The sequence below is a fragment of the Capra hircus genome, chromosome 13 (assembly GCF_001704415.2).
Source record: "Capra hircus breed San Clemente chromosome 13, ASM170441v1, whole genome shotgun sequence".
NCBI classification, from domain to species: domain Eukaryota; kingdom Metazoa; phylum Chordata; class Mammalia; order Artiodactyla; family Bovidae; genus Capra; species Capra hircus.
Window position 1 is genome coordinate 1967909 of NC_030820.1, and position 26866 is coordinate 1994774.

General features: G+C 39.7%; 1 protein-coding gene across 8 annotated transcripts in view; it reads left to right on the forward strand.

Annotated features, from left to right (window-relative positions):
* The window catches only part of PLCB4 (phospholipase C beta 4), a 471668-nt gene that overhangs the window by 259813 nt on the left and 184989 nt on the right, over positions 1–26866 (forward strand). For all 8 annotated transcript variants that reach the window (XM_018056911.1, XM_018056915.1, XM_013968409.2 and 5 more), the window contains one exon: positions 21909–22007. In XM_018056911.1, coding sequence (XP_017912400.1) covers positions 21924–22007 — 84 coding nt within the window. In that variant the 5' untranslated portion in view covers positions 21909–21923. The remainder of the gene's footprint in view (positions 1–21908; positions 22008–26866) is intronic.

Here is a 26866-nt window from a genome sequence, read left to right on the forward strand (position 1 = left end):
TTTACCCATAGGTTTCAGTTATTTAATATCAGAAATACAATTTGGGAGTGGCATGTCACTTTAGCAGTAAAGCAGTGTACAAGGGCTCCTGACATGTGTTGACTGAGGACACTGTATTCAGTTTATAAAGTTAAAATGATGAATATTTTGCCAAATAACTATAACTTCCTAAAATTAGAATGTTGACTGATATCCTGAAATTGAAACTCTTTATTTCCTAAAGACTAGCAAAGAGATGACCAAAAATGACCAAGGTCTGAAATCCACAGCTTGACTTCATATTTTTTGCCAGCTCTAGTTTAGGGTAGGAAAAAAAATTCTTAATAAGTATAGCCAGTGTGAATCATTATTTTGAAAACTGCTTTTTGAGGTCCCCTGGATGGCTTGACTCAAGAGTCTCTTTAAAGGCCACAAAGCAAAGGCAAAATGATGTCTTTTAAAGAGTAGAAAGTTTTGCCTTTTATTAGCTTCAAAACCATTTGCATTGCAAAATTGGATGGACATTTCCCCAAACCATCAATCACTGTGTATCTGTTTATCAGCTGGATTTTAACCCATAGTCTTGTGCAGGATAAACAGCAAAAACCATTTCACTGCAAACTTGCAGTGAATAGACTTCTTTAGGTCAGAGGAACTTGGAGAGTGACTTGACAGTGCCCTAGTGATGGGGACTAACCCAACTTTATTTTCTGAAAATAAAAGATTAGAGGGACATTTAATCTCATCTCATCCAGTGCAGTAATCCCATTATAACCTCCAAGAACAGAGCAACAACGAAATCCTTGAGTGACTAGAAGTATCTACTCTGAAACTGCTCACTTCATTGTAAAATAATTCTTATTTTCCTGAGGTTGATTTAAAATCGGCGTTTCTGAGACCACTGATCTTTGATATAGAGGTTTTCCTCCGAATGAACACAGAATGTTCAAATTGCTCCCTCTTCCACATGGGTGATTTTCAAAACATGCTCTGAGTCAGAAAGAGGGTGCGATGGGTATTGGATGAGCAGTTGTCATAATCGGTTCTATCACAGCTCCGCCAGGAGGACTCAGTTCACCAGTCTTGACCTCTGTTTCCACCCAGTTACAGAAAAGCTTTGGAGAAGGAAATGGCTACCCACTCCAGTATTCTTGCTTAGAGAATCCTGTGGACAGAGGAGCCTGGTGGGCTGCTCTCCATGGGGTCACACAGAATCAGATGCAACTGAAGCGATTTTGCATGCATGCATGCATGGATGGGAGAAGGAACTGGCAACCCACTCCAGTGTATCTTGCCTGGAGAATCCCAGGGACGGAGGAGCTTGGTTGGCTGCTGTCTATGGGGTCGCACAGAGTTGGACACAACTGAAGTGATTTAGCAGTAGCAGCAGCACAGAAAAGCTTAAATTAACTCTGAATTGCCTGGACTTTTCTTTCGTCACTTGTTGCTTAAATAGAATTACTTCCTTCACCAGCTCTCTCTGTTATTGATATGCTTCCTAAAATTGTGGTACAGAAATACACAAAACACTCCAAGCAATGGTGGGATCCAAATGAGTTTACTCAGATGGTTATATACCTTAATTGAAGTCCTCTCTGAGACTGCATTAAAGTATAAGCAATTACCTCTTCACCATTAGCTCTTTAAGGTTGGAGTTTAAAGGAGGTCAGATGCTCTTCATATAAAAAGGCTACTTTTTTTTTTTATAAGAAAAAACAAAAGCAAAAAAAAAAAAAAAAAACACCCTTCATGAAGATCTTTGTGTTACTCACTATTCCATGAATCTTGGTAGCTTGACCCATTCTTCCAAGCAGTCATTTTGTAACAGTGAAGCTAGAAGAGCAGTGGAGTTATGGTCTTGTCCCTCCTAAAGGCCACTGATAAAGGGAGTGAAGTCCTGGAGAGGAGGAAAGGGTGGAGACAGCACAGGGCTGCCATGAGGGGGAGGCTCCTGGGAGCAAACCAGATGCGGGACAAAGGGATGAGCAAAGCAGGCCTGTGGGAAGAGGGCCACGTGCACACTGCCACCACTGCCATGTTTAAATGGACAACCAGCGAGGACCTTCTGGATAGCACAAGGAACTCTGCTTAATGTGATGTAATAACCTAACTGGGAAAAGAACTTGATAAAGAACAGATACGTGTGTATGTATAACGGAATCACTTTGTTGTGGAACTGAACTAACGCAACATTGTTAATCAACTAAACTACTCCCATATAAAATTTAAAAAAATTTAATTAATAAAAGAGGATCAGTAGAGTATAGGGTGAAGGTGGGAAGTTAAGAAAGACCAGCACCAAGATAAGGACAACTGAGTTTGAAGACTAATAGGGTCCAGCTACTCAAAAAGGCATTTTGGACAGAATAAGTGGGCAGATTCCATATTTTAAGACATTTATACTGAGTCAATAGGTGGGAAATAGTAATGGTGAGCATCTTTTCATTATTTAAGGAAAACTGGCCATGGGAGGGTCTAATATACGTGGTCAAAATATACACTAATAGTAAAACTTCTCTTGTTGAAACTTCAGGACATGATAATTGATTTAGTGACAGTAGGTGTTTTGTACACAGAACCTGATGTAATTTATCATTCATGTAATGATCATAATTGAATCCCATTTCCTCTCCCATTTTACCTTGGGGGTTGGTTTCAATTAAGGCAGAATAAAAATAAAAATATATATAATGGCTTACTCAACACTTATGATTTCATCCAAGTTAAATATAGGCAACCACGTTAATTTTGTTAAAATGCCTACTACAAATATTCCAAAATAGCATCATATGCCAGTAAATGTCATGTACCCGGTGACTGGATCCTGATGTCTTGATCAAAATGTTTTCTCCATTGCATTTAGAACACTGCTTTAAAAGCAAAGCTAAGAATTAAAGACACAGTGATCTTTTTAGAGTTAAAATTATTTTATGAGAGCATAAAGAAACTTATATTCATTTTGCTTTTGAATAGTATTTCTATTTACTGTTTTTGAAGCTGTGCTAACAAGGATCTCTGTCCTTGGCTAAGTTCTAAGTAGGAACCTGTTGGATAGTGACCTTGACTTAGGCATCTGCTTTGTGGAAACAATCCTTATTTTTGGTTTGACTACCTCTCATTAAAGCAGCTTAATTACAATCCCAGGAAAAGATGACTTTTCCTCATCTTGGTCAGAGGCTATATTTTCATTGTCTTTACTGAATTTAAGGAACTTTCATCATGAGAACCAACGTCAGAAAGAGAGTTTAAAGTCAAAAGGTGTAAGTTCTGGTTCTGCCATCATACGTGCTGTGCTAAGTTGCTTCCATCGTATCTGACTTTTGCAGCCCTATGGACTGTAGCCTGCCAAGCTCCTCTGTCCATGAGATTCTGTAGGCAAGAATACTGGTGTGGGGTGCCATTTCCTTCTCCAGGGGATCCTCCCTACCTAGGGATCGAACCTGCGTCTCTTAAGTCTCCTGCATTGGCAGGGTGGCTTTACCACTAGCGCCCCCTGGGAAGCGCTCATGAGGGAGGCTTGACTTTCTAAGCTCTGCTTTGTACATCTTGCAGTTGGGTTATGGTTTCTCACTAAAAAGAAGCTGTGAACACGCGTGATAAAATGGAAGCCATTGTGAAGATGCTGGTGGCCTGGCTGTGAGAGTTGAGTGGAGCTTGGCGGGCTGGAGGGGTGAGCCCCCAGCTGCTCCATCGGAGCGGAGTACTGACAGCAGCCGTGTTGGTCTCCTGTGATGGCAAGAAGTCCAGCTTCTCTGCCTAATGGCGGTGTCATCCTTCTCGCTTCCAGGTCAGGTCGCTGGCTTCTACTTTAAAACTTGCCTGCAGTTTTGTGTAGCATTTCAGAAAATGCTGGGTCAAACTTTACCCCTTAAGAAACAAAATAATTGATTGCAGGGATCAAGCAGTTTTCAGTAACTTTGCTCATTAGTGCTGACAACTGGGGGAACCAAGGGCTTGGCTGACCAAGAGGCAGGGAATTTAGTTACAAAAGCTCTGTTTAGTCTCTCTTTTCCCAGCCTGCCAATATGGCTTGAATTAGAAGTTAGCAACATTTACTAAAATAAAATACAACATGAACTCTTGGGAATGGCTTCACATCCAACTTCTCTGACCTCTGATATCCTTCGCATTGCCTCTGGGCCTTGTTAGACTGAGGGATGTTTTTCAGTTCCTATATAAGCAATGGAATCAGACACACTTTAATCCCACAAAAGCACACATGGTATGAAAGAAACAATTATTTGAAGGCCGTTGACCTTACCAGAATTGCGCAAGCATTTGGCATCTTAAAAGTCTGCTTTGATACTGAAGAGCTGTTCTAGAAATGTCACCATGTCATTACCCTGTCAGTTGCTCCTCAATGCACAATAGTAATGCATTGTTTTTCAAGTTACTTGGAGCCATCTGAATGTGGCTTTCATTTTAAGAAATAAAATAATATTTCAGGAAGGACACGTATGGTGCTTAAGTAACATCTGTATTCATAAGGAGCCCAAATAATGTTTAATCTTGCTCACTGAGGCTAGAAGGAATCAGAAAAATGATTGTTGCGGTCTCTAGTTTCTACAGAGAGATTAAGACCCCAAGAAGTCAAGGGGCTTCTTCAAGGTCACACAAGTACTTGGACAGAGCTGGGAAGGAATCCAGGTCACCCGTCTCTGATCGCCCTGCTGTTTCCATTCCAGTCAGCTGAAGAGGTCACATTAATTTTAATATTCATTATGGAAACAATGTAATATATAATTAAAGTCAGACCCTTTTTTAGGCTGTGGCCAAATTATTTATACAGCCATAATTTTGGATCATTCAAATTCACTTCTTTGATGTCACCTTAGAAGACCTGTTTCAGGTTGTGTGAACGTCAGTGCTGGTGCTTCTCAGGCAAATGGTGGTGATGAAAATGAGACGCTCGGTGTCCTGCTGCTCTCTTGAACAAAGCCAAAGGCGGCGCAGATTCTGGTATGTGTGCATTCTCACATAAACCGATGCACACAGTAGGCTTCTGTCTCGTTGGAAATAACGTTTAATTACATGATTCTGCACTCGGGAAAAAGCAAAACAAAAACCTTTAACTCTTATTCTGTAAAATGAACTAAAGTTATTAATGATTTTGCTTTTTTTTTTTTTTTTTTTTTGCTTTCAGACTGTACTTTTCAGCAGTACTGTTGCTTTTCAGACTGCTTTCAGACTGTACCAAAAAAAAAAAAAACCAAAAAACCCACAAAAAATCAAGAGGCAAGGTTTGAGGATTTTGGAAAGAATTTGCAGGAATAGAAAAAAAATAAAGTCAATCTCCTTAAATTTCATGAATTTTTTCTCACTATCTCTATTTTATTAGTTTCGTCTCTAGCCTTAGTTTAAGGTTTTGAAGAATGGAGGTGGAACAGTTTTGAACTTGTAAGTAAGGAGATAACTGAATTTGAGATTTGAAGTTTCTTTAAGTTATAGCTCTTGAACCACAGGAGTTTTTCAGGTTGTGTGGTACCTTTATGTGTATGAACATATAAAAATTGGTTAATTTTTGGTACCTTTTAGCTCACAACCTGGGGGGAATATTTTATTTTCTCCTTTTACGGTCTGGACTCAGTTCCAGTATACATGGCCTTATACTTTATCCTCATCTTATGACTCTTGTCTAATAATAGCAAAGACCTATTAATAAAATCTCTTGGAGAATGTTTAACTATCAGGAATTTTGATTAAATTTGAGCCCATTGTCTGTGTATGTTTATTTTAATAAGAAAATCGTTTTTAAAATAAAGGATTCTTCAGGCTCTTGAATATGTGCCTGCTTCCAGTCCAAGAATTTCCCTGTTTTTTGTGAAGTCCTGTCTTGCTGTCTGTAGACGTATTCCATACACATGCCTGAGGCAACATTCAATAGATTATTCAAGTGAAGATAAAAAAAAAATCTTTCCGTTGAAATATGCAGATAATTAAGGCAAAACCAGGCCTCTAAAGAGAGCTTGCTTCTCCCTTGACACATGTGATTCGTGTTGCTAATGTTTTGCCTAATAATTGTGGCAGAACTGGTCCAAGGGCAAATGAAGGGCAAAGTATTGAGGACTGGGCTTCAGAGAGAAGACCTTATGAAAAGGCGGGGGGACCTCCTCTAAAGAGGGCACCTCTGTGAATAAGAAAACCACACACCCACTCACTGTGAGTTCCTGTCCAGGACGTGGTCGACGTTGGATGACCCAGAGGCCAATCTGAACAGGACTCGAGGGGAATCTGTGGTCAGAGGTCTGAGCTAAGGATGGGGCCCAGCAGACTGGGCATTGGGATGTACAGCCCAGAAGTCATGCTGGGCCCCACTAGGCTGTAGAACCAGGTGAATATGGAAGCTTGTTCTCAGGCTGGGGACCAGGGGTGAGCAGGATATGAGAAGGGAACAAGAGAGTGAAAACAGCATTGCAAGATCCTGGAAGGGAGAGCAGGTATACACAAAAATGGTACCAACATGTGCATTTGAGTAACAGGAAAAGAGCTTGTTGTCCTCTGCCTTGGTTGTTCTTCAGCTTCCTCCCCAGAATAAAATATTCACTCTTTTATTCATGCAGTGTTTACTGAGTGCCCCTGTATGCTGACACTATGCTGCTGCTGCTAAGTCGCTTCAATCGTGTCCGACTCTGGGCGACCCCCTAGACGGCAGCCCACCAGGCTCCCCCGTCCCTGGGATTCTCCAGGCAAGAATACTGGAGTGGGTTGCTATTTCCTTCTCCAACGCATGAAAGTGAAGTCACTCAGCCACGTCTGACTCTTAGCAACCCCATGGAGTGCAGCCTACCAGGCTCCTCCGTCTGTGGGATTTTCCAGGCAAGGGTACTGGAGTGGGGTGTCATTGCCTTCTCCACCATAGAGAACAGCAAACAAGGCTGGCCTTCCCAGGTTTCCTCCTATCGTGAAGATACAGGTAAACAACAGCTCGGTCCAGTGTAGCATGGTGTATCTGCAAGAAGAACCATACAGAGTGCTTCAGTGAAAGTATAGAAATGGCATTAACCCAGTTTCTTTTACTGATACCTAAAGAATAACCAGAACTAACCAAATTTAGGAGAGAGATTCAAGAAAGAGAGGGAAGGAAAAGCATGCAAAAGGCTCAGTGTATCTAGGGCAATGAATCAAGTCTGATGAAACCAGAGAGAAGAATGGAAGGGGGGAAATGACACTTTTGGAGCATCTTTTGAGACACTGTTTGTTTTTTTCATGTAGCCAAAGGCATTTCTTCTAGACCCTCATGTTTAAACATGATCTTTCTCCTCAGTTCTTTTATTAATTGTGGCTTTAAAAAAAAATGTGTTTTTCAAGGCTGAGTTTGCTGGCTTAATCTTTATCCAGTTTTTTCTTTCTGAGTTCTTAGGAGAAATGTTAGTATTATCAGTTTATTGTTGTCAGGGACCATAAAGGTTTGGGCCTAAAGAAGGAAGTGCTTAAACTTACGTGTTAAGCACTGCAGTGTCTACATTGTAGATTAAACAGACGCTGTGCTGACTGTTCAGAAGCGTCATCCTTTATTTGCTTTCTTCAAGACACCTCTCACCCTAACTGGCTTATTCAGACTTATCCCTGAAGGATGAGGCTTGGGAAAAATGGTTGAGCAATTACCCGTCTATTTTAGGTCTTTATTTTCTACTTCTGCTCTTGGTTGGAAAGCACATGCCATGACCCAGAAACTCCATATCCTGGATTTTCCACGGCCTTCTTGAGAGAAGTGTGCATTCTAGACAAAGCAACTGTCTGTATTGCTTACTTGAGCTTAAGTCCCAAATGCCTAGCTGGTCTCTTTCCCTGGTAAGCTGACCTGGGCCATAGGTAAAAAGGAAGATAACTTTTCCCCCTTCTTTTTCTTTTTTTGCCCTTTTTCTCTTGATGAAGACTTGACTCAAGGCAGTTGTTCTCAGACTTTAGCTAATATCAGAACCACCTTGTCACTTGGATACACTGGTCACATGGATTTCTGCAGCTGGCCCTCCTAACTGCTTTTCTGATTCATAAGATCTAGGTGGAGCCTGAGATTTCTGCATTTCTAATAAATTCCATATGATGTCTGCTACCATGCTTAGAGAAGCACTCATCAAAGGCAAGCTCTTAGGGCAACACCTTTGATCTTTGCCTTAGGCTCCTGGCTGGAGTCCCCAGGGGACTGCAGTCAATCAACAGCTCAAAGGGTATTCCAGTTAGGGAAAAACTAAGGCTGAAGGAGAGGTCAACCCAAGCCTTCCATGATCTTAGTTCCCACTCTGTACACCTGGGTTTTCCAAGGACAAAGCCCCAGACTTTTGTCTTAGCTGGTCAATTAAGAACACTGTAAAACAAGATTCAAGAGAGAATTATTTCTGTAATCGAACTATGACCCCCACCTAAGCCTGTACCTAATCTGTCGTGTTGTCATTTTGTTTCCTGTTTCCTCAGACCTCATCAGAACCCTTGTTGTGAAAGTGAGAAAGGCTGAACACTCCCCAGCGTTATCATGGCTCATGGCTCATGGCTCATGGCTCATGCCTGCTACCCCCGGCTTTGGGGGCCGGGGCGGGGGGGATGTCTATTCCTGGTGAACTGTTCACATCTGCCATACATTTTATTAGTTCTGGTTTTGAAAACAGGAATAAATTCTTCTCCTTGAAAGAGGGTTGGTAGGGACATGGAGAATCCAGTCACTTATTGTCATATGTCCCAGGTTTGACGAGTTGTCTTATTTCTCAAGACTGACTGTTGTATTTCTCAGGGCTCTTGAGGTTAACTCTGCTTATCTTAAATACTCAGTGGTAATAAAATATTTTCTGCTGTTTGCTGTACTAGCTTAGTCAGTAAAAACAGAGGTACTTTATATCAGAAGCATAAAAGAAATAAGATGCCTTTACTTTGCAGAATTTGTATAGGTTTACCAAAAAAGTCTTACTGAGACAGTTGTGTTATTCCATGAAGTCAGAGAAAAAAACAGTTAAATTTTATCTCCCTCTTGCCTGGAAACAAAGCTTGATTTATCTTGCATCCTGTCAAACAAAATCTTTTTTGCAGACATGTCTATAATTCACTGCCACAAAAATCATGATATATTTCGGAAAGATCATACAGAATACAGTTAAGCCAAGGACTTACTAAGCATTGAGGAACTGACACCTCCGAGCGCTCACACTTGCTGCTCTAAACCTCTGCCATGGAGTTTTCCTTCACCCGTATTTGCTCCTAAACCCGGGCCTGTGGCTGAGTCCTTCAGAGAAACTTAACCACAAGAGAAGAGGTTAATAGCAAGACACTCTCAGGGCAGAGAACCTCAGTTATAAACAACGACTTTTAACATAATTTCAGCCACTTTACACGTTCAAGAGGATCTTGGAGCGCCGGCGTATGAACCCAACAGACATTTCCAAGGGAATTGCTGCAGGCAAACAACCAACGGCCAATCTTTTAAAACAAATCAGTTCTTTTCTTGGGAAACTATGTACTTCATCGTATTCTTATTGCCTTAAAACCTGGTCATTGCAGAAGGATCTAGATATTAACAGCTATTCATTATATTCAAGTGAAGTCAACCCTAAATATCCCAGCTAAACAAGCATTTTTTAGACATGTTTTGTAAAATTCTGATTTAATGAACCCTATGCTATAATTATAAATATCAATATCACCTAATTAAATTGAGACACAATTCATTTTAACATTTTTTCTTTTGTGATCATTAAATTTTAAGACAGTGACATTTGTCTTGTAAGTATGATTATTGTTGAGGCAGGGGAGATAGAGATCAAGGCAGATACTTGCTGTTTTTATTTTATTCCTATTCAATTTGTGTCTTTTACAAACCCCTGGAAATTACTTCTATGTTTTTATATCTTAATGATGAATTTAATAGATGTAAAGGCCTTAGGTTATTGTAGTTTACCTTAAAGACTAAACCCAGTATCACCATAATCTGCTCTATTTCCAAATATAAGTGTCATAGAAGTTCCAGAGTTAATACCTAAGCTTCAGTCATTATTATTAAGTAACTCCTTCCTCAGAATCAGGTGCAACTCGTATGTGTGAGGCTCCTGATGTGCAGTTAAGATTCTAAATCTTGACAGGAAAAGGAGAATGTTTTACAGCTTTATTTCTTAGTCTGTTCCTGCTATTTATTTTTGCCAGAGATTCTGGTGGAAAATATGGACATTATTTAAAAATTGACTTATGTGAGAAAAATAAGATTTTTTTAATGTCATCTCTTTACTTTTAAAAACATTATTCTTGAATATAAAAATTATAGTCATTCTAAATATTTTAAAATACAGAATGTATTGAATAATATAAAAATCACCTAAAATTCAGTCACCACAATATGTAACTACTGTTTTTATTTTGGTGTATATGTTGCTTGACTTTTTCTACTGTTAAAGTGTGTGTTTTTTTTGTTTGTGTGAGGAATATGTATTAAAATATAAGACATAAAAATTTGGCTCATATTTACAAACTATTTTGTAAGCAGCTTTTTTGCTTGCTTAATGATATGTTGAGAACATTTGTATTTGCTTGACTAGAGTTGTGAATATTTTTGGAAACTTTTCTAAATATACTCTTGTTCAGCAAAGAACAATTCATTGAAAGCATTATTTTTAATGGACATAGAATACTTAAATACTCTTGTATATTGAACCAATTGCTTATTGTTGCTCATATAAAGATAATTTTTTTCTCCCATAAACAGCAGAACAGGGAGAATGTATTTTTGTACATAGATTTTGTATACATTTTCAAGCCTATAGCAATGTATAAAAAGTTGTTTTTTATCAAACTGTACAAGAATTCTCTCACCCCCAACCCTCAACAGCATTCCCTATTATTTTCTTAGTCCTACACCCTTTATATGCCTTTTGAAAAGGTTATTTAATGGCTTGATGAAAACGGAGATATTTTTAGCAAATAGGGAAATTGTCATTAATGATGCAATATATCAGTGTCAAATTAAATTCTTACTTGAAGTAAAGCCATTTATGAAAGGCTCTGAATCATCTGCTGTAGCTGCCCATCTGTTTTTAGAAACACAAGGATTACCTTATTTAAAGATTGAAGAACAGTACATTGAAATATGCTTAATAGGGTCAACTAAGAGACCTTTTGAGTTCTGGAAAACAGCCTTGATTGTTGTCAACATGGGATCATTTAAGGCCATGGCTTATTTGGTTTGATGGGATTTATATGGATAGGATTTATATGGATAGGACTTTCCTGGTGGCTCAGACGGTAAAGCGTCTGCTTGCAATGTGGGAGACCCGGGTTCTAATCCCTGGGTTGGGAAGATCCCCTGGAGAAGGAAATAGTAACCCACTCCAGTACTCTTGCCTGGAAAATCCCATGGCGGGAGGAGCCTGGTAGGCTACAGTCCATGGGGCCGCAGAGTCGGACATGACTGAGTGACTTCACTTCACTTCACTTCACTTCATATGGTTGGACTGGGAGGGATTAATTCTTTATGGAACTTTTGTATTGGAGGTAGACGGTAAAAGATAAAAGTTTCACTGAAGAAAATCCGTAACTGAGCCATGGTGCGTTTTTGTTTACTTGAAAGCTATACGTTATCAAGTGCAAGCAGACTCCTTTACAAATGAGTTCATTTGTTCACAAATAGAAGCACAAAAATGGAAAATGTCTTGGTTGACTTGGGGGAAGCTGAAAGGTTTATTTAAAGTTTGTATTTGTTGTTGAGGTACAAAATTGTTAAAGGGCATTTGGATCATGGGGAAAGATATCCTGTGGAAGTACTTTTCAAAGGGTCATTGGAATAGAAAAACAGAAGTTATCTGAAATCATTTCTAGATGACATTCTATGCTGTTTCCCTTGATTCACTTGAACAAATGTATGTTGAATGCTCTTCCCTTCAAGGCAGAGCAGTGTCTTCTCCTTCTCAAACTGATTTGGCAACTTGCTAAGTAAGCCTTTTAGGAAATATGCCCAGCTTCAGTGGGCCCACTGTACTTGTTTCCTTAGGCTGCTGTTAAAAAAAATATCACAAACTAGTGGCTGAAAGCAACAGAAATTGATTCTTTCATCGTTTTAGAGGCCAGAAGCCTAAACTCAAGGTGCTACGGGACGCACGCGCCGCAGGCTGCAGGGGAACGTCCGTCTCTCCCGTGTCCAGCTCCCGGGGACTGCCGTCACTCCTTGGCTTGCGGCTGCATTACCCCGTCTCTGGCTCCATGGCCACAGGGTCTCCCCTCTGTCCCGGTCAAACCTCCCTCTGCTTCGCTTTTGTCAGGACTTAGGACAGCATTTCAGGCCCACTGGGAAGATGGACGATCCACGGGAACCTCTCTACCCTTAAGATCCTTAACTTAATCACATCTGGAAAGTCCTCCTTTGCCATATAAGAACATTTGTAGGTTTCAGAGACTGGGATATAGGAGTCATTTGCGGGCCACAATTCAGCCTGACATACCCAGGGTCTTCCTTAAGTATACCTGATTTCGTGGAAATCCCGTCTGCTCTCTACCAGAACAAGAGACATAGGTCCAGAAACAAAAAATGATTTGCTGAAGTTTTGACCCAACTGTCTTAAAGGAGCAGAGGTGACTCCAGGTGGTCAAGTAACGTTTGAAGACCCTCTAGGTCTAGCCAAAGAGGTCAGACAGCGGATCTGAGATGTGAGGCAACTCTCCTCCCCTGGTTCATCCCAGCTAAATGGATGAGGGGATAGGAGGTCATTTCATGGGTGAAGGGAAGGCACATCCTACTGAGTATCTGGGTCCCCAGAGCCCTCCTGAACCCCCTGGTGGGCCTCCCCACTGATGCTTTCATCCTTTCATCAGGTTCTTTAGATGGAGCTTTGTACTACTTGCTCAGAAACAAGGTCTCCTGGGTACTCCCCTTCTTGCTAGTCCTCTCCATGCAGTCCAGGGAGGTTTTTCCTCTACAGCCAGTGTAACAGCTAATCCCCCCCAGTTGCGTAAGAACTGAGAAACAATGAAACTATTTAAAGGCCCGCTGGCCTCCTTCCAGTAGCTGCTCAAGGTGTTTACTCTGGAAAAGGTACCGAGTTACACATCCCATCCTCTGTGTAAATTTCCCTCACTTCCCGTGTTCCTTATGAAGGACCATTTCCTGTGGGCTCTGTGGGGCTGAGGTGGTGCTCTTCCAGGAGACAATGAACCCTGAAGTGTCTTCTCAGTGAGGCCTTACAAGGCAAGCCAGAGAACTGGAGGAGAGGATCCTTCGGCGTGGCAATAAAAGCATTTGGGCTTTTGTTTTATATCAGTTAGCTACGGGTGGAGTTTTGAGATCATTGCACAAAGGACATAGTTAAAGAGTGGTCAGTTCTTCTCTCCCTGGCTTTTAAAAGAAGTAGCTGTTTGTCCTTTTAACTTTTGTGGAGTCAGTTGGACTGTGACACACACCTTCATTTAATCCCATTTAAAAGTCAGTTATCTGGATCAAACCGCTATTAAACACAACTGGTTGGGTCAGTGTTTTCTGGTCTGTGGGTCATAGTTATGCCCAAGGAAGTATTTCAGACAGTACAAGGAGCAGCGCCCCTCTTTCCAGTCTCATTTAAAATTGGGAAAATTAAGGGTATTCCAGTGTCATTTTTCAAAAATGCCTCTTACTTTGTTTAGAATTTGCAGTGCTCTGAAAAAGTAAGCAGTGAAATAGCTCCTGCCTCCACTGCTGACCTTTTTCAAGATCAAGGTCAAAATTACCCTCCTCTTACCATTAGCCCCACCAATGCCCTTCACACAGTGAGACCTTTATGATGAAATTAGTATCCCACGTAGACATGAATCTTTAAGTAGTAAGGATAGTAGTAAAATCAGAGAAACATCTGCACTGAGAATGTCTGCTGTATGTCCTTTTACTGAAAAGATCCTGGGAGAACCAGAGTTAAACCAATGAAAGATGATGTAAGTTGATATAAGCTATCTTTTCATTTTCATTTTCGGTAGGAGCGTTTCATATCAAAAGCTTCTTGTTGCTATTCCCTCTAAAATAAAAACAAAGGAAATATGGAGAGGAATGGTTGGCAGGAGTGGAGAGGTCGTAGAACACCTAAAGATTTACAGAGGAGCCGCGTTTCTGCCCACCAGGGAGGCCACCATGCTGTATTTTCTTCCGTCCTTAATGCTGATACTTAGGTCCCTGTAGTTAGCTCGTCTGATTATAGGTCACTGAACAACACACCCGCGACAGCCCGAGGGGGTCTGCAGGTCTGTTTCTCTCTGCAGATCTGTTTCAGGATGTGAAAGGCAGGAAAGCACACCATTACGCTAGAAGCTTGCCTCCACGCTGCCTTGGATGAATGGGCTGTGTGTGTGGACTCTGAAAAACGGGCATGGAAAGACACAGAGAGAGGCAATGGGGAGGAGCAGAGACGCAGAAGAGAAGAAGAGTGATCCAGTCACAGTCACTGTCGGGGAGAGACTCATGGACCCACCCACTCACAGATGGACTGGCTTCTCCCACCAGATGAGGCCTGGCTTGTCTGCCTTGGCATTCCACAGGAATCTTCTCACTTCATCTGGGCTGGTTAGCATGCCCTTCATGCTTCCATCAGTCTTCAGCCTTGTCAGTGATACACAATGGAGTAGCTCCTCCTCCACAGCAACGGTTGCTGTTGTGAAGAAGCTGCCTTGAAATGTGACTTCATGGGCTCTTCGTCAGCTTTCAATTATTTGGGGCTGAACAATCATGTATCTACCTTTCTGTATGATTTCAACTTTTTTTTCCTTTTTGGAATTTGCATTCTTTTTTATTTGCAAAAGGAACATATTCTTATAATAAATAAAATTCCAACATAGAGATAACATGAAAGATACCTTGGTTTTTCAACCCCGAGCTGTGTTCCCTCCCCAGAAGTAAGCAGAATCATAAACTTGAAAGGTTCTTTCTAAACTTATTAATAATTTATCTATACACACACATATATAACATATATACACCCAAGTGAAGTGAAGTCGCTCAGTCGTGTCCGACTCTTTGCGACCCCATGGACTGCAGCCTCCCAGGCTCCTCCGTCTATGGGATTTTCCAGGCAAGAGTACTGGAGTGGGTTGCCGTTCCTTCTCCAGAGGATCTTCCCAACTCAGGGATTGAACCCTGGTCTCCTGCATTGCAGGCGGACGCTTTACCCTCTAAGCCACCAAAGAAGTATATAATTTTGTCTTGTGAGTGTGCATGATTTTACATAAATGGTACCACACTGTTCACTGTAGCTGTGTATTTAGGTAAATGGTGTCACACTGGTCCTATTCCGTACCATTACATCGCTTCCTACAAAAATGTGGTTTTCATTTAATGGCATGTATTGGAGACTTCTCACGTTCCACTTCACATCATCTTGTTAACTATGCCTGTATGAGACTTTTTAGCACATCACATTGATATGTTTTCAGTGTGGAAAGATCCTGAACTTTTCTTTCAATAACTTTCTGAAATAGACTGGCTCATATTTTGCTAGAGGTTTTTCTCTGTGAGAATGAACTTTAGGGTTGGTTGGTTTCATTTTAACTTTTGTAATATCATTGTCAGGATCTGATAAAGGACCTGGAAAATGAGTCAGGTAGCACTTCTACTTTTTTTTTTTAACTATCCTGGAAAAACAGAGGTACACAGGATTTTACTTTTTCCTTGAATATTTGGTAGAACTTACCTGTAAAGCCATCTGGGCTTAATCTTTTGCTTTTTTTTTTTTCAATTTCTTCCAAGATCACTGGTGTGTTTAAGTGTTCTGCTCGTTTATTGAGCCAAATTTATTTTAACTTTGAGAAACATCCACTTTACGTTTTTAAATATTTTGGTTAAAGTTACACATAGCACCTCGCACTGTGTTCACCGTCTCTTTGTATTTACACTCCACCTTCCATCATGGACACTGTTGAGTTTATGGTTCTTCCTCATCCTCCTTCCTGCCCTTGTCCCTCTGTCACTTGCATCACAACCTAGGTATGTAATACATAGCTTGAAAATAATGAAACGATCAGTAAAAGTCACTTTTTTCTGAATATGCATGTATTAGTTCAACTCTGGCAAGTGACAGAGAAAGGGGTGGGGTAGGAAGGAGAGCAAGGAACATGAAGAATTGGACGTGACTTTTCCCATCTTTCGTTTCTAATAAGTTTATAATTTCTGTTTTGACAACATGCTTTAACTCAAGAATTGTTTGTAAGTGTACGTGTAGGTTTATGTTTAATTCCTGTGTGTGTAGATTTTACACATCTCTGTCATTGACTTCCCTGGTGGGGCTCAGACGGTAAAGTGTCTGCCTACAATGTGGGAGACCCAGGTTCAATCCCTGGGTTAGGAAGATCTCCTGGAGGAGTAAATGGCAACCCACTCTAGTATTCTTGCTTAGAAAATCCCGTGGATGGAGGAGCCTGGTAGGCTACAGTCCATGGGGTCACAAAAAGTCAGACACGACTGAGTGACTTCACTTGTCATTAAGCTATAATGAATTGTGGTCAGTAAGCATGGCCACTGTAATTTCTTTCTTTCTTTTTTTCTAGACAGAGCTAGAGCTTTAATTCCAGGTTAACCAGCAAGGAGACTGGAGGCAAGGCTCTGAAATGTCTTTGCAATCTGTAATTTCTGACTCCTGAAAAATATTGAGATCCTTCTCTGTGGCTTGATCATGATTATATTGTTATATGTGTGGGGTAGCTGGGTACAAAGAGAATGAAGTAAAGATATATATATGGGTATGAGGCTAAATGCATAAAGTAACATATTTAAATTATTTAAATATATTTAACTTATGTAAGCTTCATCAGGAAGCCTCCATAAGCCTCTTATCCTTCTCCATCAGAGGGCAGACAGACTGAAAACCACAATTACAGAAAACTAACCAATCTGATCATATGGACCACAGCCTTGTCTAACTCAATGAAACTATGAGCCGTGCCTTGTACGGCCACTGAAGATGGATGGGTCATGGTGGAGAGTTCTGACAAAACACGGTCCACTGAAGAAGGGAATGGCAAACCACTTCAGTATTCTTGCCTTGAGAACCCCATGAACATTATGTAAAGGCAAAAAGATAGGATACCGAAAGATGAACTCCCTAGGTCAGCAGGTGCCCAATACGCTACTGGAGAAAAGTGGAGAAATAACACCAGAAAGAATGAAGAGATGGAGTCAAAGCAAAAACAACAACCAGTTGTATGTGACTGGTGATGGAAGTAAAGTCCGATGCTGTAAAGAGCAATATTGCATAGGAACCTGGAATCTTAGGTCCATGAATCAAGGCAATTTGGAAGTGGTCAAACAGGAGTTGTCAAGAATGAACATTTGACATTTTAGGAATCAGCAAACTAAAATGGACTGGAAAGGGTGAATTGAACTCAGATGACCATTATATCTACTACTGTGGGAAAGAATCCCTTAGAAGAAATGGAGTAGCCATCACAGTCAACAAAAGAATCTGAAATGCAATACTTGGATGCAATCTCAAAAATGACAGAATGATCTCTGTTCATTTCCAAAGCAAACCATTCAATATCACAGTAATCCAACAACTCTATGCCACGACCACTAATGAAATTAAACGAAGAAGCTGAAGTTGAATGGTTCTCTGAAGATCTATAAGACCTTCTAGAAATAACACCCTAAATGATGTCCTTTTCATTATAGGGGACTGGAATGCAAAAGTAGGAAGTCAAGAAATACCTAGAGTAACATGCAAATTTGGCCATGGAGTACAGAATGAAGCAGGGCAAAGGCTAACAGAGTTTTGCCAAGAAAATGCACTGGTCATAGCAAACACCCTCTTCCAACAACACAAGAGAAGACTTTACACATGGACATCACCAGATGGTCAATACCGAAATCAGACTGATTATACTCTTTGTAGCCAAAGATGGAGAAGCTCTATACAGTCAAGCTCTATACAGCAAAAACGAGACCAGGAGCTGACTGTGGCTTAGATCATGAACTCCTTCTTGCCAAATTCAGACTTAAATGGAAGAAAGTAAGGAAAACCACTAGACCATTCAAGTATGATCTAAATCAAATTCCTTTCCAATTATACATTGACAAAAAGATTCAAGGGATTAGATCTGATAGAGTGCCTGAAGAACTATGGATGGAGGTTTGTGACATTGTATAGGAGGCAGGGATCAAGACCATCCCCAAGAAAAAGAAATGCAAAAAGGCAAAATGGTTGTCTGAGGAGGCCTTACAAATAGCTATGAAAAGAAGAGAAGGAAAAGGCAAAAGAGAAAAGGAAAGATATACACATTTGAATGCAGGGTTCCAGCGAATAGCAAGGAGAGGTAAGAAAGCCTTTTTCAGTGATCAATGCAAAGAAATAGAGGAAAACAACAGAATGGGAAAGACTAGAGATCTCTTCAAGAAAATTAGAGATACCAAGGGACCATTTCATGTTAAGATGGGCACAATAAAGGACAGAAATTACATGGACCTAACAGAAGCAGAAGATATTAAGAAGAGGTTGCAAGAATACACAGAAGAGCTATACAAAAAGGATCTTGTTGACCCAGATAATCACGATGGTGTGATCACTCACCTAGAGCCAGACATCCTGGGGTGTGAAGTCAGGTGAGCCTTAGGAAGCATCACTATGAACAAAGCTAGTGGAGGTGATGGAATTCCAGTTGAGCTATTCCAAATCCTAACAGAGGTGCTGTGAAAGTGCTGCACTCAATATGCCAGCAAATTTGGAAGGCACAGCAGTGGCCACAGGACTGGTAAAGGTCAGTTTTCATTCCAATCCCAAAGAAAGGCAATGCCGAAGAATGCTAAAACTCCTGCACAATTGCACTCATTTCACATGTTAGCAAAGTAATGCAGTAATGCTCAAAATTCTCCAATCCAGGCTTCAACAATAAATGACCCATGAGATTCCAGATGTTCAAGTTGGATTTAGAAAAGGCAGAGGAACCAGAGATTAAATTGCCAACACATGTCGGATCATTAAAAAAGAAAGAGTGTTGAAGAAAAACATCTACTTCTGCTTTATTGACTATGCCAAAGCCTTTGACTGTGTGAATCACAACAAACAGTTCTTAAAAAATCCACAAATTCTTAAAGTGATGGGAATAACAGATCACTTGACCTGCCTCCTGAGAAATATGTATGTAGGTCAAGAAGCAGAAGTTAGAACTAGACATGGAACAACAGACTGGTTCCAAATCGGGACAGGAGTACGTCAAGGCTGTATATTGTCACCCTGCTTATTTAACTTATATGCAGAATGTGTCAAGAGAAATGCTGGGATTGAGGAAGCACAAGCTGGAATCAAGATTGCTAGGAAAATATCAATAACCTCAGATATGCAGATGACATCACCCTTATGGCAGAAACTGAAGAACAAAAGAGCCTTTTGATGAAAGTGAAAGAGGAGAGTGAAAAAGTTGGCTTAAAACTTAACACTCAGAAAACTAAGATTATGGCATCCAGTCCCATCACTTCCTGAGAAATAGATGGGGAAACAGTGGAAACAGTGACAGACTTTATTTGTGGGGGCTCCAAAATCACTGCGGATGATAACTGCAGCCGTGAAATTAAAAGACGCTTGTTCCTTGTAAGGAAAGCTATGACCAACCTAGACAGCATATTAAAAAGCAGAGACATTACTTTGCCAGAAAAGGTCCGTGTAGTCAAATCTATGGTTTTTCTAGTAGTCACGTATGGATGTGAGAGTTGTACTATAAAGAAAGCTGAGTGCTGAAGAATTGATGCTTTTGAACTGTGGTGTTGGAGAAGGCTCTTGAGAGTCCCTGGGACTGCAGGGAGATCCAACCAGTCCATCCTAAGGGAGATCAGTCATGGTTGTTCATTGGAAGAACTGATGCTGAAGCTGAAGCTGAAGCTTAAGCTCCAATACTTTGGCCACCTGCTGCGAAGAACTGACTCATTGGAAAATATCTTGATGCTGGAAAAGATTGAAGGCTGGAGAAGACAGGGACAACAGAGGATGAGACAGTTGGATGGCATCACCAACTCAATGGAAATGAGTTTGGGTGGTCTCCAGGAATTGGTGATGGACTGGGAGGCCTGGTATGCTGCAGTCCATGGGGTCACAAATAGTCGGACCCAACTGAGTGACTGAACTAACTGACTGACTCATTGAAGTTGTTTTGTTAAATTTCTATGTATGATAATAAGATCCTCAATAGTCTTCCATTAATTTCTGAGAATTGTTATCTGTTTGTGCCTTTGCCATTTATTCTTTGTATTTTCAGCTTTTCAATAGATATTTTGATGCTCTGTGATCACACGTTTAATATTAATAACTTTTAAATAATTTTTATCACCCTTCTCTTCATGTGGCTTCTTATTGTCTCTTTTCTTTTTTCCTTGAAGTGTATTTTGTCTGATATTATTTTTATACCTGCTCCCTTCCTAACCTGTGGCTGTTATATCTTCCTTTCCTCCCTTCATTTTTAAACTTCCTCTATCGCTTTCATTTTATAAATATTTCTGGCAAACAACTATAATGCTTCCTAATTTGAAAGATTTTTCTTTTATAAATGAATTTAGCAAATTCATATTTATTAGAATTAGTAATATATTGTGATTTTACTTTGTGTTTCGTGGTTATTGTGTGTTCTTCTTTTTTCCCCTTCCTTTCCCACATCTTTTATCTTTTTAATGGAGGCTCATATTTCTTTGTTATGTTTTTTCCTCTTATTAACTTAGAAGTTATACTTTGCATTTATATTTTCTGTGAGGAAAATTCTTAAATGTCTAACACTCATAATTGATCTTCTATTTTTCTGCCAGTATCTAGAATTTTAATTACCTATATTCCTCACCCTAAAATGCTTTTGTTGCCCTTTGTTCCATATTTCCTTCCCTCCAGCACCTGTATCGATGTAATCTGAGATTTGGATACTGGATTGTAATGTCTCTATCTTTTTCTTGTACTTTCACTTTTTCTTTTTGTAAAAGATATAAAACTTAAGAGTAAACTGTCTCTTTTTTAAAACTTTCTTCTTTCTTTCTTCCTTCCAACCTTACTTCCCATATCTCCTATGTCTAAGTTTTTTTTCCTTGACAGAATATATAATATATTAAATCTTTCATGATTAGTTTCACCTCAAGATATATTTAGTTGTGTGTGTCTTCCACTACCATTTATACCACCTGCATCACTCGATTTTTTTCATATCGAGGACACAAATGTCAGAGTTCAGAAATGCTCTTGTACTATCACTTTAATTATTCCCATCCTCTGTTGGCTTTTCTTTAAGGAATTCTACCAGCTGATCTTTGTCTGTTTCCATTTTCCACAAAAGAAAAGAAAAAGAAAAGTAAGCGATAAGGAAGTTATGATCTAGCATTAAAATCTAGGATTATATCTATATGGGAAGTGCTGGAGGGAAGGAAATATGGAATGAAGGAAAATAGAAAACATTTTAGGGTGTGGGATATTTTAAATTCCAGATATTGGCAGAATAGAAGGTTTATGAGTGTTAAAATTTAAGAATTTTCCTAATAGAAAATTTAAAATGAAAAATAAAACTCGCAAATAATAAGGAAAAAATAGAATAAAGAAATAAGAGCCCCCTTTATAAAGAAAGCAGATAAAAGATATCGGGAAAGAGGGAAAAACAGTCTAGTGCAGGCTTATAGAACCACTCACTCTTTGCACCCTACCTATTCCTATGTATAAGTTTAGGGGTGTGTGTGTGTGTGTGTTTCATCCAAAGACTTCAGATTTTATGTATAAAATTACTTTATAGGATTTGAAGAGGAAGGGGGAAGCCTCCCAAATGATCACCTCTCTTATTTCTTCATGTTATTTCTTTAGATGTAGCAACCAGGACAAGCGGATTCAGGGTCAGATGAAGAGAAGAAGGAAAAAAAACCAAAAGTCAATTAATGGACTTAGTCTATGTGTATGAAGCAAAGCTTTTGCAAACACATAAATATCAAGTGATTAACCTTTGCTCTGCACTTGTTTTTTTAATTGTGTACACTCATTATATATTCTTTTTCATTTCAGGTCTTGACTCTAATCATGGCCAAACCTTATGAATTTAATTGGCAGAAGGAAGTTCCTTCCTTTTTGCAAGAAGGAGCAGTTTTTGACAGATATGAAGAGGTAAAGGAGTGCTATTAATCTTTTCTCTCAAAACATGATTTTTTCATTTTAATTTAATTACAGTATTGAGTAAATAGTATTTGACATAAGTAAGAACATCTTGGAGATTTATAAGTTGAAATAGTTGGAAGCAGTCAATGTTATGAGATATAATAATGATAATAATACTATAATTTATTGAGCACTCTCTCTGCGCCAGCTATAATAAGGATGATGACAGTATAAATTATCGTGTGCTCACTGTGTGCCAGAAATCTTTCTAAGCACTTCCTGTGTATTATTTGTTCAACTCCTTACAATAACCTTATTAGGTCATTGCCACGATTATGCTTATTTTACAGATGGGTTTCATGGAGTAATAGTTTTTGCTTAATCAAGTGCTTCAGGCATTCTTTCCTCATAAAACTTTCTATTTGTCATACATGTAATAGTGATCGGACTTTGTGCTGGTCACTTGCTTTGCTCGTCTCATTTATACAGACCAATTTAACCAAAGCTTTGCATACTTCTGCTTCTACCATTTATTGCTTGTGTCCTTGCAAGGTGGCGGTGGCTCCAGATTTTCTAGAAACCAGGGGCTTGGGTTCACCAGTCTATTCAGAAAGTTTAGGTAGGTGAGTGGAAGCCTTCTTTGCATTGTTAATATGTTGTTTTTCTTAGATTTTACTTGAATTTGAAGTTACTCTGGGAGGGATATGTGATGAAACTGTATTGCCTCTGCAGTGAAGTAAGATGCAAAACTTGTTCAGACTTCATGTAGAGTCAGAATTGGTTCCTTTCAAAATCCATGGACTATATTGTATGTGGCTTCCCAGAGCTTCAGATCATCAGGCTTTTCTCATGAGGACTATGGGCTGACACAACTCAGTAATTTGTTGACTTGGTTTTTCCATGGTGTGTAGCATGATGCTTTCTGGGTTTGCACCATAGTTGCTTTGTGTAAACAAAATTGAAGAAAGAAAAGGATGGACTCAAATGTGGTCAATGTTCTCTGTGCTGAATCGGTGTATTGGGGTGACAGTTACTTATATGACTGAAGCTTCACTGCTTCTCTGAAAGAACAGAAAACTGCATTCTGCTATAAGAAGAAACAGAAAACAATTTTCTACCACCTAGAGGCAACCACTATTAACTCTTTGGTAGTTTTTTTCTACTCTTTTTTTTTTTTTCCTCTTCCGTCGATATAGAGTAATCTTCTGAAAATGTAAATCAGAATCTCTTCTTCCTCTATTTAAAATGCTCCATGCGTCTCTATTGTATTATAGGATGAAGGAAATGCATCAGAATGAAATACAAGGCCTTCCATAATTTGACTCCTACCCAATTCTCCAGTCTTGTTCCCCACTAGTTTTCTATGCACATTCTTGGTTTTAACACTAACAATACACTTAAAATTTCCCCAATGAACTATTCTGTTTCATGCTTTGTATATACTGCTGCCTTTTCCTGAAATGCACTTATCCCTCCTTGTTTCACTGGCAAACTCCTATTCATCCTTCAGAAGTCAAATGAGAAATCTTTATTTTTTAATATCTTCCTTGACCCATTACATAAGAAGTGATCATTCCTCTGTGCTACCTCTAATGTACCCTTGCACATATTACACTGTACTCACCTTTTAATTTAATTTTTTCATCTCTCGTAGTATACTCTGAGTTTCTTGAGGTCAAGGGCCATATTTTACTTTTCTTTTTCTCTCCAGGGACTAGCAGAATGCCTGCAACAGCCAAATTCACTGTATAGTCTAATACCTAGGGTCAAAAGGGGTTTTAGATGTAACTGATCCCAACCCAGTCTGGTTTTATTATAGTTTGTACATTTTCCTGATAATTGAAAAGGTGAGAGGACATATGGATCCCTGAGATCCATATGAAACTCTGTACTTCAACACATTCAAAAATTAGGCTAAATCATATTACATTTTCATCTTTTAGGTTAAAAATGGTCAGTATCAACAATTTGATATAGTTCAAACCTGAAGTGAAGAAGTGAAAGTCGCTCAGGTGTCTGACTCTTTGCGACCCCATGGAGTGTATAGTCCATGGAGCTCTCTAAGCCAGAATACTGGAGTGAGTAGCCTTGCCCTTCTCCAGGGGATCTTCCCAACCCAGGGATCGAACCCAGGTTTCCTGCTTTGCAGGCTGATTCTTCATCAGCTGAGCCACCAGGGAAGCCCAAGAATACTGGAGTGGGTAGCCTGTCCCTTCTCCAGCAGATCTTCCCAACCTAGGAATAGAACCGGGGTGTCCTGCTTTAGAGGTGGATCCTTTACTAACTAAGCTATAAGGGAAACCCACAAAGTAAATTCACTTGCCTACTTTCGTCCACTTCTCACACCTTGGCAAAGAAAGCCAAGACTAGCTTGGATGCATTTCCAGGCTTTCTCCCAGATACACCAGGTCTAGACTGGGTACCCGTGCCCTGACAGTGATTGCAATTGCCCTTCATTGTGAGCTGACGAGACATCTCTCCCTGAATCTGCTAGAGTATCCCAAAAGATTTGCAGTTTTCTGAGACAGTTTCCCAGGCTCTGAAAATCTATAGGATAGTTTAAAAATACATCCTGGCTTTCAGTTCTTCAAATAAGGTCATTTTGTAGAGATTAAATGTAGTAACTGGCTGAGTGTTTCTTTTGTTGTCTTATAAGCAGAAACCTATTAGAGAAAAAGTACTTTATTTGATAAATTGTAATGTGATTTGATAAACTGGAAGTTTATCATCATCCAATCATTTTTATTTCTCATGATGGTTTTTTGGTTTTGGTTATTAATCATCACAACTCACTTATATTTAGAAAATACTGATGACTTGCACTTCTAAAGACATATGCTTTCTTCCAGGTTCCTCTGAAAATGAGATAAAGCTAGAATAAAAGAAATCTTAACAAGTATTAAATACAATCTCATTAAACTTTCAACTTTCTTTAGTGCTATTTTACTAGGATGACAAGTAAAAAAAATTTAGCTTCTTAAATATATCTCTTCGTGAAACATATAAAATTGGTGTTGACCTTAAAAATAAAAGTTACTTTACCAGCAAAAATGTGTTTATTTAGGAATAGCAGAGGAATTGCAATTTGAGACAAACATGCTAGTAAAAGCCATTGACAAGGGGCCTTCCCTGGTGGTTCAGTGGTTCAGACTTTGCCTTCTAAGGTAGGGGGTGCTGGTTCTCTCCCTGGTCAGGAAACTACTGTCCCACGTGCCATGTGGCCAAAAGTCCAGGAAACATAAAGTGGAAGAAATATTGTAACAAATTCAATAAAGACTGGGAAAAAAAAAAAAAAGCCATTGACAAGTCCAGCTAATGAAGGAGGGCAACAGTATTGTTGAGAGAAAAAGGAAGTTGGAAAGGGTTGTTTTGAATAAAAATCCACTGGAGAAAAGAGACAGGAGGGAAGTGGCTGCCGCTCACGGGCGATCTGTTGGGCTGGTTGACTTCTTGTGGGAGAGGCCGTGTAACATCTTTTCCTTTGAGGGGGCCTGTATTCATTTGATGGTTCTCTCCAGTGATGATTCTTCTCTGTAACTGATAATTCTGAGGCAGTTTCCCAGGCTCTGGAAATCCAGAGGATAATTAAAAAAGACTTCCTGGCTTTCAGTTCCTCAAAGAAGGTCATTTCAAAGAGGTTAAATGTAGTTACATGCAGTGGTAGCTTGTGAGAGCTCCCCTTCCTGGCCTCCCAACTCTGTTTTAATGAGGTTTCCCTTTATTAAAGTCAGAAAGCCAAAGAGTGTTTCAAACAGACTGTAGCCAGTTTTTCTTATTACAGTTGAGCCTTGAACAACATAGGTTTGAACATGAACAACTTCATGGTACACTTTTACACAGATTTTTTAAAATAAATACCTACCATTTTTTGTTGTCGTTTAGTTCTAAGTTGTGTCCAACTCTCCGCAACCCCATGGGCTGTAGCCTGCCAGGCTCCCCTGTCCATGGGATTTCCCGGGCAACAATCCTGGAGTGGGTTGCCATTTCCTTCTCCAGGGGATCTTCCCTACCCAGGGATCAAACCCACATCTCTTGCATGTCCTGCATTGGATTGTTTCCCACTGCGCCACCGGGGAAGCCCAAAATACCTACCGTAGAAGCTTGCAGTCCTCAGAGGGCTGAATCTATGGAAACAGTGGATATGGAGGCCTGACTGTAAAGTTATAGTCAGATTTTTGATTGCACTGAGCTTGGCACCCCTAAAATCCCATGTTGTTCAAGGGTCAACTGTATTTTCCTATCTTGTAAGAGTCGGTTCTTTGGAGCCACGGCCATTAAAATATTTAAGACAACAAAATATAAATGGATATAGGCTTGTTTCTACAGTTTTTTGCCTGAACAGCAGTGAGAAATGACAACTGACAGCAAGTGGGAGGAAACACAACCTGATCATCCCACAAACGCCACAGCAAAGGGGCCTTTTGTGAAGGAAGGGGTGAATGCCTTCAGCACCATATGGCAGCTAACGTTATCATGATGGCCCAAAGGATCGGGTAAACATTAAATTGTGTTCCACGTTATCGGTTTAAAGAAGGCAAGGAAGTGTTCAAATCAGTGGGTGAGCATTCACTAGGTCAGATTAAAAAAATAAAAATACTTACTAAACACTGTTTTAAAAATATATATTTTTTTGACAAGAAATGTAACCAGTGCAACTGTATTTAAGTATTATTTTATTATTTCTGCTGAAGGATTTCTTTTGAGGTAGCCCCAAATTTCAGATACTGCAGCCTGTGTTGTAGCCTCTGATTGTATTCTCATGCCGCTTCAGAAGCTCTTTTTATCTAACCTTACTTGACTTTTCGATTACTTACATGCAAAACCTGTTCTGTTTTCTAAGTAATGCAACAAGTGAGGCAAAAATCTTC